Source organism: Stigmatopora argus, chromosome 1, assembly GCF_051989625.1.
Source record: "Stigmatopora argus isolate UIUO_Sarg chromosome 1, RoL_Sarg_1.0, whole genome shotgun sequence".
Lineage (NCBI taxonomy): Eukaryota > Metazoa > Chordata > Actinopteri > Syngnathiformes > Syngnathidae > Stigmatopora > Stigmatopora argus.
The window spans coordinates 17322874-17334206 of NC_135387.1; the positions used below are offsets into that span (position 1 = coordinate 17322874).

General features: G+C 41.2%; 2 protein-coding genes across 2 annotated transcripts; both read right to left on the reverse strand.

The window, feature by feature from the left end:
• Positions 1-395: 395 nt before the first annotated feature.
• On the reverse strand, positions 396-2388 carry LOC144076956 (transcription factor HES-2-like). Its single transcript, XM_077604343.1, has 4 exons — positions 1609-2388; positions 1422-1517; positions 1234-1321; positions 396-1143 (listed from the first exon to the last, which is right to left on the reverse strand). Exons 1-4 carry the CDS (start codon positions 1696-1698, stop codon positions 833-835), a joined length of 585 nt encoding a protein of 194 aa, XP_077460469.1. The 5' UTR covers positions 1699-2388; the 3' UTR covers positions 396-832.
• A 6169-nt stretch (positions 2389-8557) lies between these two features.
• Positions 8558-10052, reverse strand: LOC144079287 (transcription factor HES-2-like). The gene is made up of 3 exons (XM_077607957.1): positions 9605-10052; positions 9312-9495; positions 8558-9212 (listed from the first exon to the last, which is right to left on the reverse strand). The coding sequence occupies exons 1-3, from the start codon at positions 9692-9694 to the stop codon at positions 8881-8883; spliced, it is 606 nt and encodes a 201-aa protein (XP_077464083.1). The 5' UTR covers positions 9695-10052; the 3' UTR covers positions 8558-8880.
• Between the last annotated feature and the right edge of the window lie 1281 nt (positions 10053-11333).

Sequence of the window (11333 nt, forward strand, 5' to 3'; positions counted from 1 at the left end):
GTCTGTAGAGGGCAGCAGAGACCTTGTCAACAAAGGAACCCTGTTATTTTTACGCAATAAATGAGGGTGCATTGGGTATTATTTGGGCAGGGCGTAGATTTAGACATTCAATATATGCTCAAATCATCTAATTTATCTCAAGTCTTAACTAAACGTCCAACCTATTTGTTGCGCCGTGACGTCATTGCCATTGAAACGTGATCTTTCAGTGGTTCAGTATAGTATTGTCTAATGAAAATGTGTATTATTTTCTTTTACATCAGAGGGGTGTACTTTCAGTGGTTCAGTATGATCTAATGAAAATTTGTATTATTTTCTTTCATATCAGAGGTGTGTGTTAAGTTTAATATAAACAAACATTTCTTGGAAGAAACAAAAGGGAGCCAAACACAATATCACCGCTATATATCGCAGTTTTATTTTTTTCATTATATACATAAGATACAAAAATTGCTGCAAATAGCAAAAATAAACACATCCCAACAGAGATACTTGCAGTGACACACAATGTGTCCACAAATTCAATCTGCACAAAAGTAACACGGTGCAAATTCAATAAAAGTGACCCTTGGGGTCTTACAGGGCTGTTTCAATAGCCCTTAATCATTTGGTCCTCAACGCAGACCAAATATTTAACGTAAAACATACATGCGGAGTTTTAAAAAGAATACGACAGTCTATTTGTCAACTTATACAAGACAACCGACGCGTACGCAAAAAAATGAAAGTATACAATACTCAGCTAAGTCGATTTAACGAGTAAATCCGAAAAGTGTACAATTCATGCCTTTGTACATGGAGAAAGTCATTTGATGGCAGTGGAAGTGTTGCACTACCATGGTCTCCACATGGGGGCACTGTCGTGCTGCGGAGAAGACAGAGCTCTGCCGTGAGTCCCTGCCCCCTCAGGTTTGTGACCCAAAGTGGATTTGAGGCGAAGGAGTCTCTGTTGGATATGCGGGAACCCCCCGGGCCTCTGGCTGCAGCAATTGAGGCACTGCCGGGTGCTTGTGGCCGCCGCGGATCGCTGGAGGAAATCGGCCACCTGTTTGGAGGCCTCCCGCTGCAAGCTGATGTTGGGAAGGAGAGCAGAAGCGCGCTGGAGACAAGCTTTGTAGCCTTCTTTGTAACTGTCTGTGGAATCTGAATAAGGAAAAAAAATGGTCATTACTGTCACTGATTGAAACCCAATTAAAGCCAGACATCCATTAAAAAAAGAATGAGTATACTCACTTTTATTTTGGAGGGGGGAAATATCACTGAGGAACGTCACAGTCATCTCCAGAATGTCTGCTTTTTCCAACTTGGAGTACCGACTCTTCTGTAAAATGATATAAAAAATGTTTTAGAAAATGACCGAAACGCTGACTTTTTCCATGTAAAAGTCATCTTCATTTATGAAAATAAAAAAAAATACTTACATCTTTGCCAGTGAGGGGAAGAATCAACTCTTTCAAGTGGTTCAGGCTGTCATTGATGCGAGCGCGCCTTCTTTTTTCCACCAAAGGTTTCATAGTCTGAAAAGAAAAAATATAATTGAGTGTACTGGAATATTGAAAGTATTTGATTTTTTTTTTTTTTAAGGAAAATGATTGTTCCTCAACTCACCTTTCTGAGTTCAATGGCTTCCTTCCTTTCGGCCACGGTGGGCCTCTGAGAAGGGGATGCCAAAGCATCACAAGTCACGTTAGGGGACATGTTCTTGGTTCTTGGCTTCCCGAGATGCGTCTTGGTCAGATTTTAGAGGAAATCTGTTTCTAACGGCCACTGGCCGGGGTTTATATCCAAATCCACGGCGTCAGTACACGTGCGTCACGGCTACGCCCCCAAGCGGACCCAAACAACAGGACTAGGCACTCATTCGACGTGAAAATTGAAAAAAAAAAGCATCACGTTTATTAGGATAGCCATCTGTCTTGCACTTAAATCCAAGCGTAACAACTATAAATGCGTGTCTGCATTATGATAAGCAAAAAAATATGCATAATCCTCATCCAGACGCCGCGCGTAAACCTTTTGGTCCCACACAAACCAAAACTCAACCAACCCTTTTACAGACATATGTGTATTTTAAACTGTTTGAAACTGAGAAAATATAATACATTGGGGAATTTTGTTGAAAGAATAAAGTAGTGCGTAATTGTGCAAAAGAAAAAAAACTGGTTGGTGTTGCGTATTTGCGCATTGAATTTCGAGGTTTCTTAGAAACTACAAATCTAACCTATGGTAAATTAAACATTTATTTTGAATATATAATATGGTAAAATAAACAAAATGTATTAATTAACTGTATCTATCAGAATTATGCTTTATTTTAGTTACTTTGTGTGTTATTTCAGTTACTCTTTACTCAAATGACGTTTAAAGACATGCGTATTTTTAACACTTATGCACATTTATTGTCGAAAATACTTGATAGGAGGGGTAAAACAGCTGGCTCGCATTCGGGCGTGGATTGCGTGCGTGGAAATTTTTTTTTTTTTTTAAAACAGGGTTCCTCAGACAGGCTGTCTTTTGCTCCAATCCAATCCGTTCCGATCCACGCCACATCACGTAAACCCAAGCCACGCTATTTCAAAATAACATCTGTTAGTAAATTTTGACAACAATAGTTTTGCATACGAGTTCCATGCAGTTCTAGTCGGAGGGGGCGTGGTCTCAATACCTGTGGGCTGTTTTCTGCGTCTGCTGCCAAGCCTATACGCATGCAGGGTGGCTTGAGCTGGAAACCAGGGGGCTGGGGGATGCACACAAAGAAAAGACCAGAAAGACCAGACATTATAAAAAATAAAGCCGCGAATTCAATTTTGTGCCTCGTGTTGGACACATTTCTGCCATTGGATACTTCATTAAACCATGTAATCATCCTGCTTTTTCCAAGTTTGTTCGCTTATACTTTAGAGTTGCAACTTATAACGGTATCGAATGCTATTTAAAAGATGTAAAGCAAGCCATCAGATGCCACTGCACTCAGGGGAACCACGCGTGCTGCACGCGCCACGGTGACCAGATGGCTCTTTGCCCCCCCTCTAATCAACCCTCAGTCTCCCCCTTCCTCTAGTCTGGAGCTATCCAGTCAACCCATCTTGTACATCCCAAGCAACCATCCATTTGTTTCGCAGCCATAATGAGGAGTCACAACAATTGGCCATGTATTCCCTCCATCGTTTTTCAACGCCAATGACACATGATCCCCAAACCCTTTCAGCGTGGGTACCCCATCTGCATGTTTCTAGAATAATGTGTCACTGAAATGGATCATTATCAACCCACGCACTGTTTGAAGTCCTTGTGTTGTTATTGTCTTCTTGTTTTTGGCGTCCATGCAGGCAACCTTTTGATGGTGGCTTTCCATATGCAAACTACAAAAATGAGGATTCTGGTTAAAAGCAAGGAAGGGGTTTCATCCAAGAAAAGAAAGAAATAAAAGAAATCATCTGACCCACTTTTAATTTCGTATTCCAACACATCATATGATAAACAAAACAAGTATACTCCACTACTTACTGCTTTTCCATTGAGTCATGCAGCTTCTCCTGAATCTTGTCCTCCCTTTCTGTCACCATTTTTTAAAAACGCTGATCCCCAACAGAACATACATTATTTTATAAAGAAGGCATGGATGTGTGATTCTTGATAGTATATTTTTGAATACTTTTTGACAAGATTATATAATTTAATTAGTGTGTAGAAATCCATGAGAGTGGGACCTCGACACTTAGCAATGGACGGACTATTTCATGAGGTGGAAGATTACATGATCAATTCAACATGGTGCAACTGAGTGCAATGGATGGTCCACCTAATGAGGCACAGCTGAATTGAATGGGACATTACATCTTTCGTTAAACAAAATATTCAGTCCATTGCGTGAAAGAAAAATATTCATTTGGCTTATATAACACCTGAAAATAGAGAGATCGATATAAGTAGCTATCCACTTTGTACATCCCATAAATGCACACAGTCCATCAATTCGTGATTGAAAATAGCTTGATATAGCGGTCAGCACACGGTATATCAATAATTGTCTCATTTTCTGAACCGCTTTATCCTCACTACAGTGACAGGGGGTGCTGGAGCCGGTACTCGGTCGTTTGGTCGCCGGTCTTTTGGTCACCCGGAAGGTTATTGAGAATTACCATTTAAATCGTTGCTCAAATTCCCTAAATACAAACTGTGAATTATTATTTAGTCATACTTAATGCCCTATTAATTATTAGGCTAAAGAAAAGCTCCAAATTTCCCGTACTTTTATTGTGTTTTGTTGGAGAACTTGTTAAGACCCTGACTGACGTCCCTTCCTAAGGGGACAACTCATGTATATACAAACTCTTATACACTCACACGTCCGCTCAGTGAACTGCTCAGGGCCATTGTTGCCTTTTATTATAATAATAATCGGACATAGGCCCTGTCGTCATTATTAACAACAAAAAAGCCTACTTGTCATCACACCCAGAAACTGCGTATGACGAAATTGGTGGTGCTTCTCCATAAGCTGCGTTTACTCGGCAAAATACCTAAATAAGTGATAGTTACGGACTTGTAATTTGGCATTCTGCTGTTATGGATACATTTACTTACCTCTCACTGTCTTTCACTTACCTTCAGTCAGCTAGTAGGAGGCAGATCACCACCCAAACATCTTTTCATATTACCTCAGAAGGGAATGTGTGTTGTGTTACCGCAAATTTAGAGTTCTGATGGATGTGGGGAAAAACTGTCCTTATTGATGCGTAGACCGTGTTGTTTTACCTTTGTTAGAATTATTATGGAATATTCTATATGTGTTGTAAGCATTTTTTTTAAATAAGTAGTAAGGCTATAAACAGTCATGGGAACATGGACATTTTGCCTCCACATCATCGGCTCCTCAAGGCCAAAGCTCGAGGACACTTCTCCGGCAGGACCCAATGAGACTGTTATGACGAGACTCCAACAGCAGATTTGAAAATACGGCTTTGTTTACATTATAATACTACTTTGTTGACCTTATAATGCATTCCTCACACTGTTGTTTTTCTAAACCATCGAGAGTGTTATTGTACTGATTACATAACCATGTTTTTCGAATGTCGCGATTAAATACAATGATTCAGTTACTGCAATTCAGAATGCACTGTGGACTGAGACGACGTCACAAGGCATCTCCTTCGAAGTTGTAAGCGGAATTTGTTGAAAGATGTTTTTCCTTTTTTAATTAAATATTACTAATAATGATTTAAAAGGTTTGAATCATTATTCCAACAACCTTGTTTTGTCGCCGGTCTTTTGGTCGCCTGTTGTTTGGGTCCGGGCGACCAAAAGACCGGCGACCAAACGACCGCACACGGCTGGGGCCTATCCCAGCTGACTTTGGCCAGAGGTGGAGGACACCCTCTCGGTGGCCAGGAAAACGCAGGGCACAAAGAGACAAACAACCATTCACGCTCACACTCATACCAAAGGGCAATTTAGAGTGTCCAATCAGCCTACCATGCATGTCTTTGGAATGTGGGAGGAAACCGGAGTACCTGGAGAAACCCCACGCAGGCCCGGGGAGAACATGCAAACTCCACACAGGTGGAGCGACCTGGATTTGACTTAACCACCGGGCCGCCCAGCCGCCCATTAATAAATGTTTGCTGCTGAATAGAAAGTTCCATGGTGATTGGCGACACCATTGTAAAATGGGAGTAATGATGAATATCAAACAACTAATCAAATGACAATGATTTATTTACTGGTTTTGTAAAAGAAATTGGCCGATATACCCGAAAGAGAATTGTGGATTTGCACAAATTTAGTTCATCCTCAGGTGCAATTTCTAGATGCCTAAAAGTTTGGCCTACTCATATCTGTTACGAGAAATTGTGCAATATTCATCACAGGAATTGTCTAAAACCGAGCTATAGTACACCCCAAAAAGTTTGAATGAATTTCTGAGAAGGTCCCATCACCACGAGGCAAAGACAAGCGCTTTAAGAGGCACACTTGCTGCACGCGCCCTTGAATGTCCCGCTGGGATGGAGAGATTAATGCAGGGGAAGGGACAGGAGGGGGGTTGAGTTTTTTTGCGGGGGTCGGTACTCAGGGGTCCCACCTCTCCTCCCATTCTACATCGTCGGTTAGAGTCCCTTTTGTCTTTTCACGTAAATTGGGCGTCTGTAACCCATCTGTGCAGGCCGGATAACAGGGAGCCTTTGTCTATCAAGGTCCCAGCCAGTACTCCACAGGAATAAAGAGTCATATGAATTCTGTAGGCTTGGGGATCGTGGAGGGGAGGAGGAGGAGGTTGATTTTTGTTACAGTGTTGGCGTGGACTTGCTTGTTTTGTGTCCACAAGCTGCAGCCAGTCATGGCAGCCTTAGTAAGGAACGATAAAGGAGAGAGTGAACAATTGAATTTCAAATTGAACTAAAACAGAGAAAAACCCAAGTGCATTTAATTTGATTCTTAATATGTTCACACAAACAAGTAAAAGTTTTACAGCACAACACACGAATTTGAGTCACAGCCCGAATGTCACACGTTAACGAAAATCTGATTGCACAACCTTAAGATAAACAACCATCCAATAGCACTAGTTGACCTATAGAAGCTTCTTTGCTTGATTGAAGTCTTTGGACCTCTAAAACTTTCTCTAGGTTAATTATACCCTCACATCATGTTTTACGTAAGTGTAAAGGGAGACTTTTTTTCCCTAATAGTTTATCATTTTTTTCTGAGGCTGCAAAATGTCTTGTTAAAAATGTTTAGTTTTATTCATTGGGATGATCATAATTCTCTTAAATGTCTCTTGTTTTCTGCAGGTAAATATTTCGTAACAATAAATATTTGGAAAATCCATAAGGATTTTAAAAAAGGTAATTTTGAAGACATTTGATTAGATTAGATTAGATTAGATTAATATATATATATATATATATATATATATATATATATATATATATATATATATATAGACTTGCCAAGATGGCGCCGTTCACGCGGGAGCCAGTGGCAGTAGCTCTGTACAGTCTTATGTTTTTCGTGTTTTACAGCCCTTCTATCTTTTTTTAATTACATTTTAATATTTCTTAATACATTCCTTTTTACTTTACTTTGTACTTTATACTTCTTACTTTAATGTTTTTGCAACTTTCCTTGTTCTGTTAGCCTGGCTTCTTTCGGCTACTTCTTTTTTGGAACCATTCAGCCATGCCTACGCTGTCACACACATGGGACTAGCTGTTACAATATGCAGCAGAAGGAGCAACACCTAGGTGCCACCGGAGTTTCGGAGCTGGACAAAAGTGCCGGGAGAAGAGGCAACGCTTCTGACCAATCATTCCATCGTGGAATAAGATGGAAGAGCTGTCGGCGCTTACCAGCAACGGAGTCGAGGAGTTCTGCCCTGCTGCTGTTTTCTTCAGATCCAGACTACTGAGGAACTGCGCGGATAAGCTTGGAAGAGTGACTCTGCATATTCTCTACCTCGGTCACAGTCTGCAGAAGTTCCCCATCTCGTGGAAGACTTCCTGTGTGTGGTTCAGGTTTTTGTACAACGTCTTTTTGAGTATCCGTTTTTGCTACCAAAACCAAGATGGCGCCGTTCAAGTGGCAGCCGGTGGCTGTAGCTCCGTCCACTCTTGCTCGTTTTGTGTTTTTGCTGCTTTTCTGTCATAATGATTTGATTTGGTGATTCTTAATGATCCCATTGACTTTGATTTGCTTTGTACTTTGTGCTTTTGCTTTTGCTATGTTGTTCTGCGGCCTTTGCGACTGTACTGTCTAACTTATAACTATGCCTTTTCTTGCTACTGTCACAATGAAATTTCCCGAATACGGTATGAATAAAGTTATCCAATCCAATCCAATAACTTTATTCATCGCGTATTCGGGAAATTTCACTGTCATAGTAGCAAGAGGGTGAGAATACAGACACAGGAAGACATTTTCGACATAAATAAATAGATGTGTACAAAAAAGGTGATCTAGTAAGAAGTAAATTATTTGCCAATTTAGAAACTAGTTACGAAAAAAAAATAAGTCTCTCTTTTTTGAGGATTAGACTTAATTCACACTGAACAATACAGTCAAATCTGACTGGATTCTAATACAGTGTGTTTGAGTTTTTCTGCATTTTACAAGTTGTCCCTATTCAAAATCTAAATCGCAATTGTGCACTGGAGCAGCTAGCTAAAAGGACGTTCATACAGGAATATCATACAAACATGACGTGAAAGATTGTGACAGGATTGTAAAATACTAAAGTGTGTTTTGGGGGTCAAGCATGCCCAGCCATGCGCGCATTTTGGTGTTCTTCCCACCAATTTGGCGGCAAGCATGCAGAGAGGCGCCTAATGCATCAACAATAGAGCAGCTGCTCTGGCTATCAATAGTCTCAGGCTGACCTGTGGCTTTATGAATTTGCCGCCTTTTCTTAACCCGTCATTATCCTCATTTTATGACATCATAAAACAAAAAATTCAACTAGACACATTTTTTGTGTTTTCATTTATTGACTATTGTTTCCTGTGGTGTACAATTTCACAAGTCACATATTTTTGTCTTTCATCACATTTATTGAACACATAGTGTTTACAGGCTATTCTTTGCACAGACCAAAATACATTGAAGTCCATATAGTGCAAACCTCAAACTCTCAGTAACCCTTGGGGTTTTACAAAAGTGTTGTTTACAACCCATGCCTTTGAAACCCCAAAGAGGATTGCGATCCTAATACGTTAACAGACTTGACGGCTTCTTTGGGGTCTGTGCTCGATTTTACGTAAAAACGAAGCAATTGCTAGATGACGATAATCATACACCAACTCCGGCGTTCCTTCTTTTCACTGCGCGCATTAAATGGCTCTTCATAAAATAAATAAGGCGTCGACTAACTGTTCATTGAGTCTACCAGGGCCTCCACATGTCAGCGTTGACAGCGGGCTGGACGTCTTGAGCATCACGGTGGCTTTGAGCCGCCGGCTGAGGCTGAGGTTGACTGTCGGCCCTGGAGTTGAAGCTGGACTTGAGACTCAGCAGCCTCTGCTGGATGTGCGGGAATGCCCTGGAGCTCTGTGCGCAGCAGTTGAGGCAGGACGGGGTGACCGAAGCGGACATGGAGCGTTGCACAAAATCGCTGACCCGCTGGCAAGCCTCCTGGTCGAGGCTTGTTTTTGGGAGGAGAGCCGAGACACGCTGGAGGCACGCCTTGTAGCCTTCTCTGTAACTTTCTGCGGGTTCTGAACGGAAACAAAACAAAAAAAATCATTAGATATACACGTCTCTGGAAAATACCCGCACTTTGATGATTAGGATCATGATTGGTCAGGTGCGCTCACCTTTTGCCGTCGAGTTTGGAAGATCTCTGAGGAAGCGGACGGTCATTTCTAGAATGTCGGCTTTCTCCAGTTTGGAGTAGCGTGCGTTGTCTTTTCCAACCAAAGGTAGAATGAGACTCTTCAAATGGCTGAGACTGTCATTAATACGAGCACGCCTTCTCTTCTCCAACAGCGGTTTGAGAGTCTGGAAGAAGTGAGGCAGGAAATGTGTTATTAAATTGCACTGGTGGCGCGACGGGGAACAAAAAAAATGCTTCGTGGAAATATGAGAAATGCTTTTTTCCCCCGCTTACCTTTCTAAGTTCGTGGGCTTGTTTCCTCTGGGCCACGGTGGACCGGACAGTGAGAGACTGGCTGGCCTCGGAAGTGATGCTGGGACTCATATTTGGGGGACTTGTGCTTGTGGGAGAGTTTCGAAATCGGAGCTGGAATGCCTGCGGGGCCGTGCTGTCTCCTATTTATATGGCTCCGGAGCGTCACAGGGGCGGGAACACAAGCCGCTGCGTGGTGGATCTGAATAGGGAGGAGGGGCCTGGGGGTTCAAGTCCTTTAGGGAATCAATTCATCATATGCGCTCCTCTTGGGCCATCTGTCCATGTCCATGCAGCCAAGCGCTGGTATGCAGAGATTGTTTTCGGATATTTTCTGTGTATATTTTGTTAAAAACTTGCGCTTTACTGAACTCGAAAATCTAAATTATATATACATATGAAAAGGAATGGTCTTGTAAAATATAGGTTTAAGTTTCCTCAGCTGTGGAAAATACCTGTAATACTTTGTATATCGTTTATATACAATTATATGTGAACTCAAGACTTCACAAAATCAACATAGTAACTTTGTGCCACTTATACCATAATAAAAACCACACTAAATGAGCAGAACTTGAAAGTTCAAATCAATAATATTTCACTTGCAAGTACTCGTATAATGACAATAAATGCATTCAATTCAAATTACAGCAAAACTTGGAAATAAGTTATTGCCAAAAGCTCAATATATTATTTAAGCAGACCTTAAATCTCATAAATAAGAGTGTAAAAGCGATGCAGTCAAGTGAGCTACAGCCAATGGCTGTCTATTCCTCATGATTGAGGCGTATAGGTTCACACAACTTCATATTTAACCTAACCCCAATTTAAAGTTAAATTTCAAGTTCTCCTTACTCACAAATATATACCCCACTTCCAAAAACTCACCTGATAATTCAAATCAACACATTTCCTCATTTTTATCATGTTTTGTCAAAATTTGAATTGTCCTTACACTTAAAATCTCAATATCTATTTTTTTTACCATATCTACACACACATCTTTCCAAGACGACATGACTAATATATTCTCTACCAGCCCTGACAAACCCACGCCACGCTGCTTCTAACATCTGCTGGTGAAAAAAGCTTGTTGCCAATGCCAACAACACAGTGCGTACCTGCATGAATGCCCCTGCTGGGTTTGCTGGAGGAAAACATGTGACGTGAGCAGGCGTCAAAGTGACGCTGCATTGTCTAGCCACGCGTGCACACACAAAGTCAATTCTGGAGATGCAATTCCTGATTTTCCAACTGCATCTATACTTTTATTTCAGTTATTGTTTTCTTTGTATTTGCTCTCTGGTTATTAAATAGGAAAAAAAATGGTCATTTAATCATTTTCAATTATTAGCAGAGAGACCACTGCGCTACCATGGCTCTCACGCGCTCGGCACGCGCCAAAACCACTCAACAGATGGGAAGCCAGTGTTCAATTCAGTCGCCACAACCCCCCATGCTCTCTCTGGCAAGCCCCTCCACCCCGCACTCTGGATGCTCCTCCAAGCGTCCCGGGTCGCTCTCTTAAGCATGTTTTCAAATCTAAATTGGGGATTAATCATTTCACTCAAGAGTTTCATTTTTGGTTAAAACATTTCATCACAAGCTCAGCTATGAAAATGCTCACATTTATTGAAATTCAACGTCGTTACGTTGCAAAACTTTGACACTAGGTTTTCGTTCGACACACACATTAACATCGACTGCAAGA

Bases quoted from the DNA above. Each gene is read 5' to 3' on its own strand.
- LOC144076956 (XM_077604343.1), bottom strand. From the start codon at position 1,698: ATGTCCCCTAACGTGACTTGTGATGCTTTGGCATCCCCTTCTCAGAGG. The intron at 1,518-1,608 runs GTGAGTTGAGGA...TTTTCTTTTCAG, and splicing joins AAGCCATTGAACTCAGAAAG to ACTATGAAACCTTTGGTGGA. The intron at 1,144-1,233 runs GTGAGTATACTC...TTCCTTATTCAG, and splicing joins TTCCCCCCTCCAAAATAAAA to ATTCCACAGACAGTTACAAA.
- LOC144079287 (XM_077607957.1), bottom strand. From the start codon at position 9,694: ATGAGTCCCAGCATCACTTCCGAGGCCAGCCAGTCTCTCACTGTCCGG. The intron at 9,496-9,604 runs GTAAGCGGGGGA...CACTTCTTCCAG, and splicing joins AAGCCCACGAACTTAGAAAG to ACTCTCAAACCGCTGTTGGA. The intron at 9,213-9,311 runs GTGAGCGCACCT...GTTTCCGTTCAG, and splicing joins TCCAAACTCGACGGCAAAAG to AACCCGCAGAAAGTTACAGA.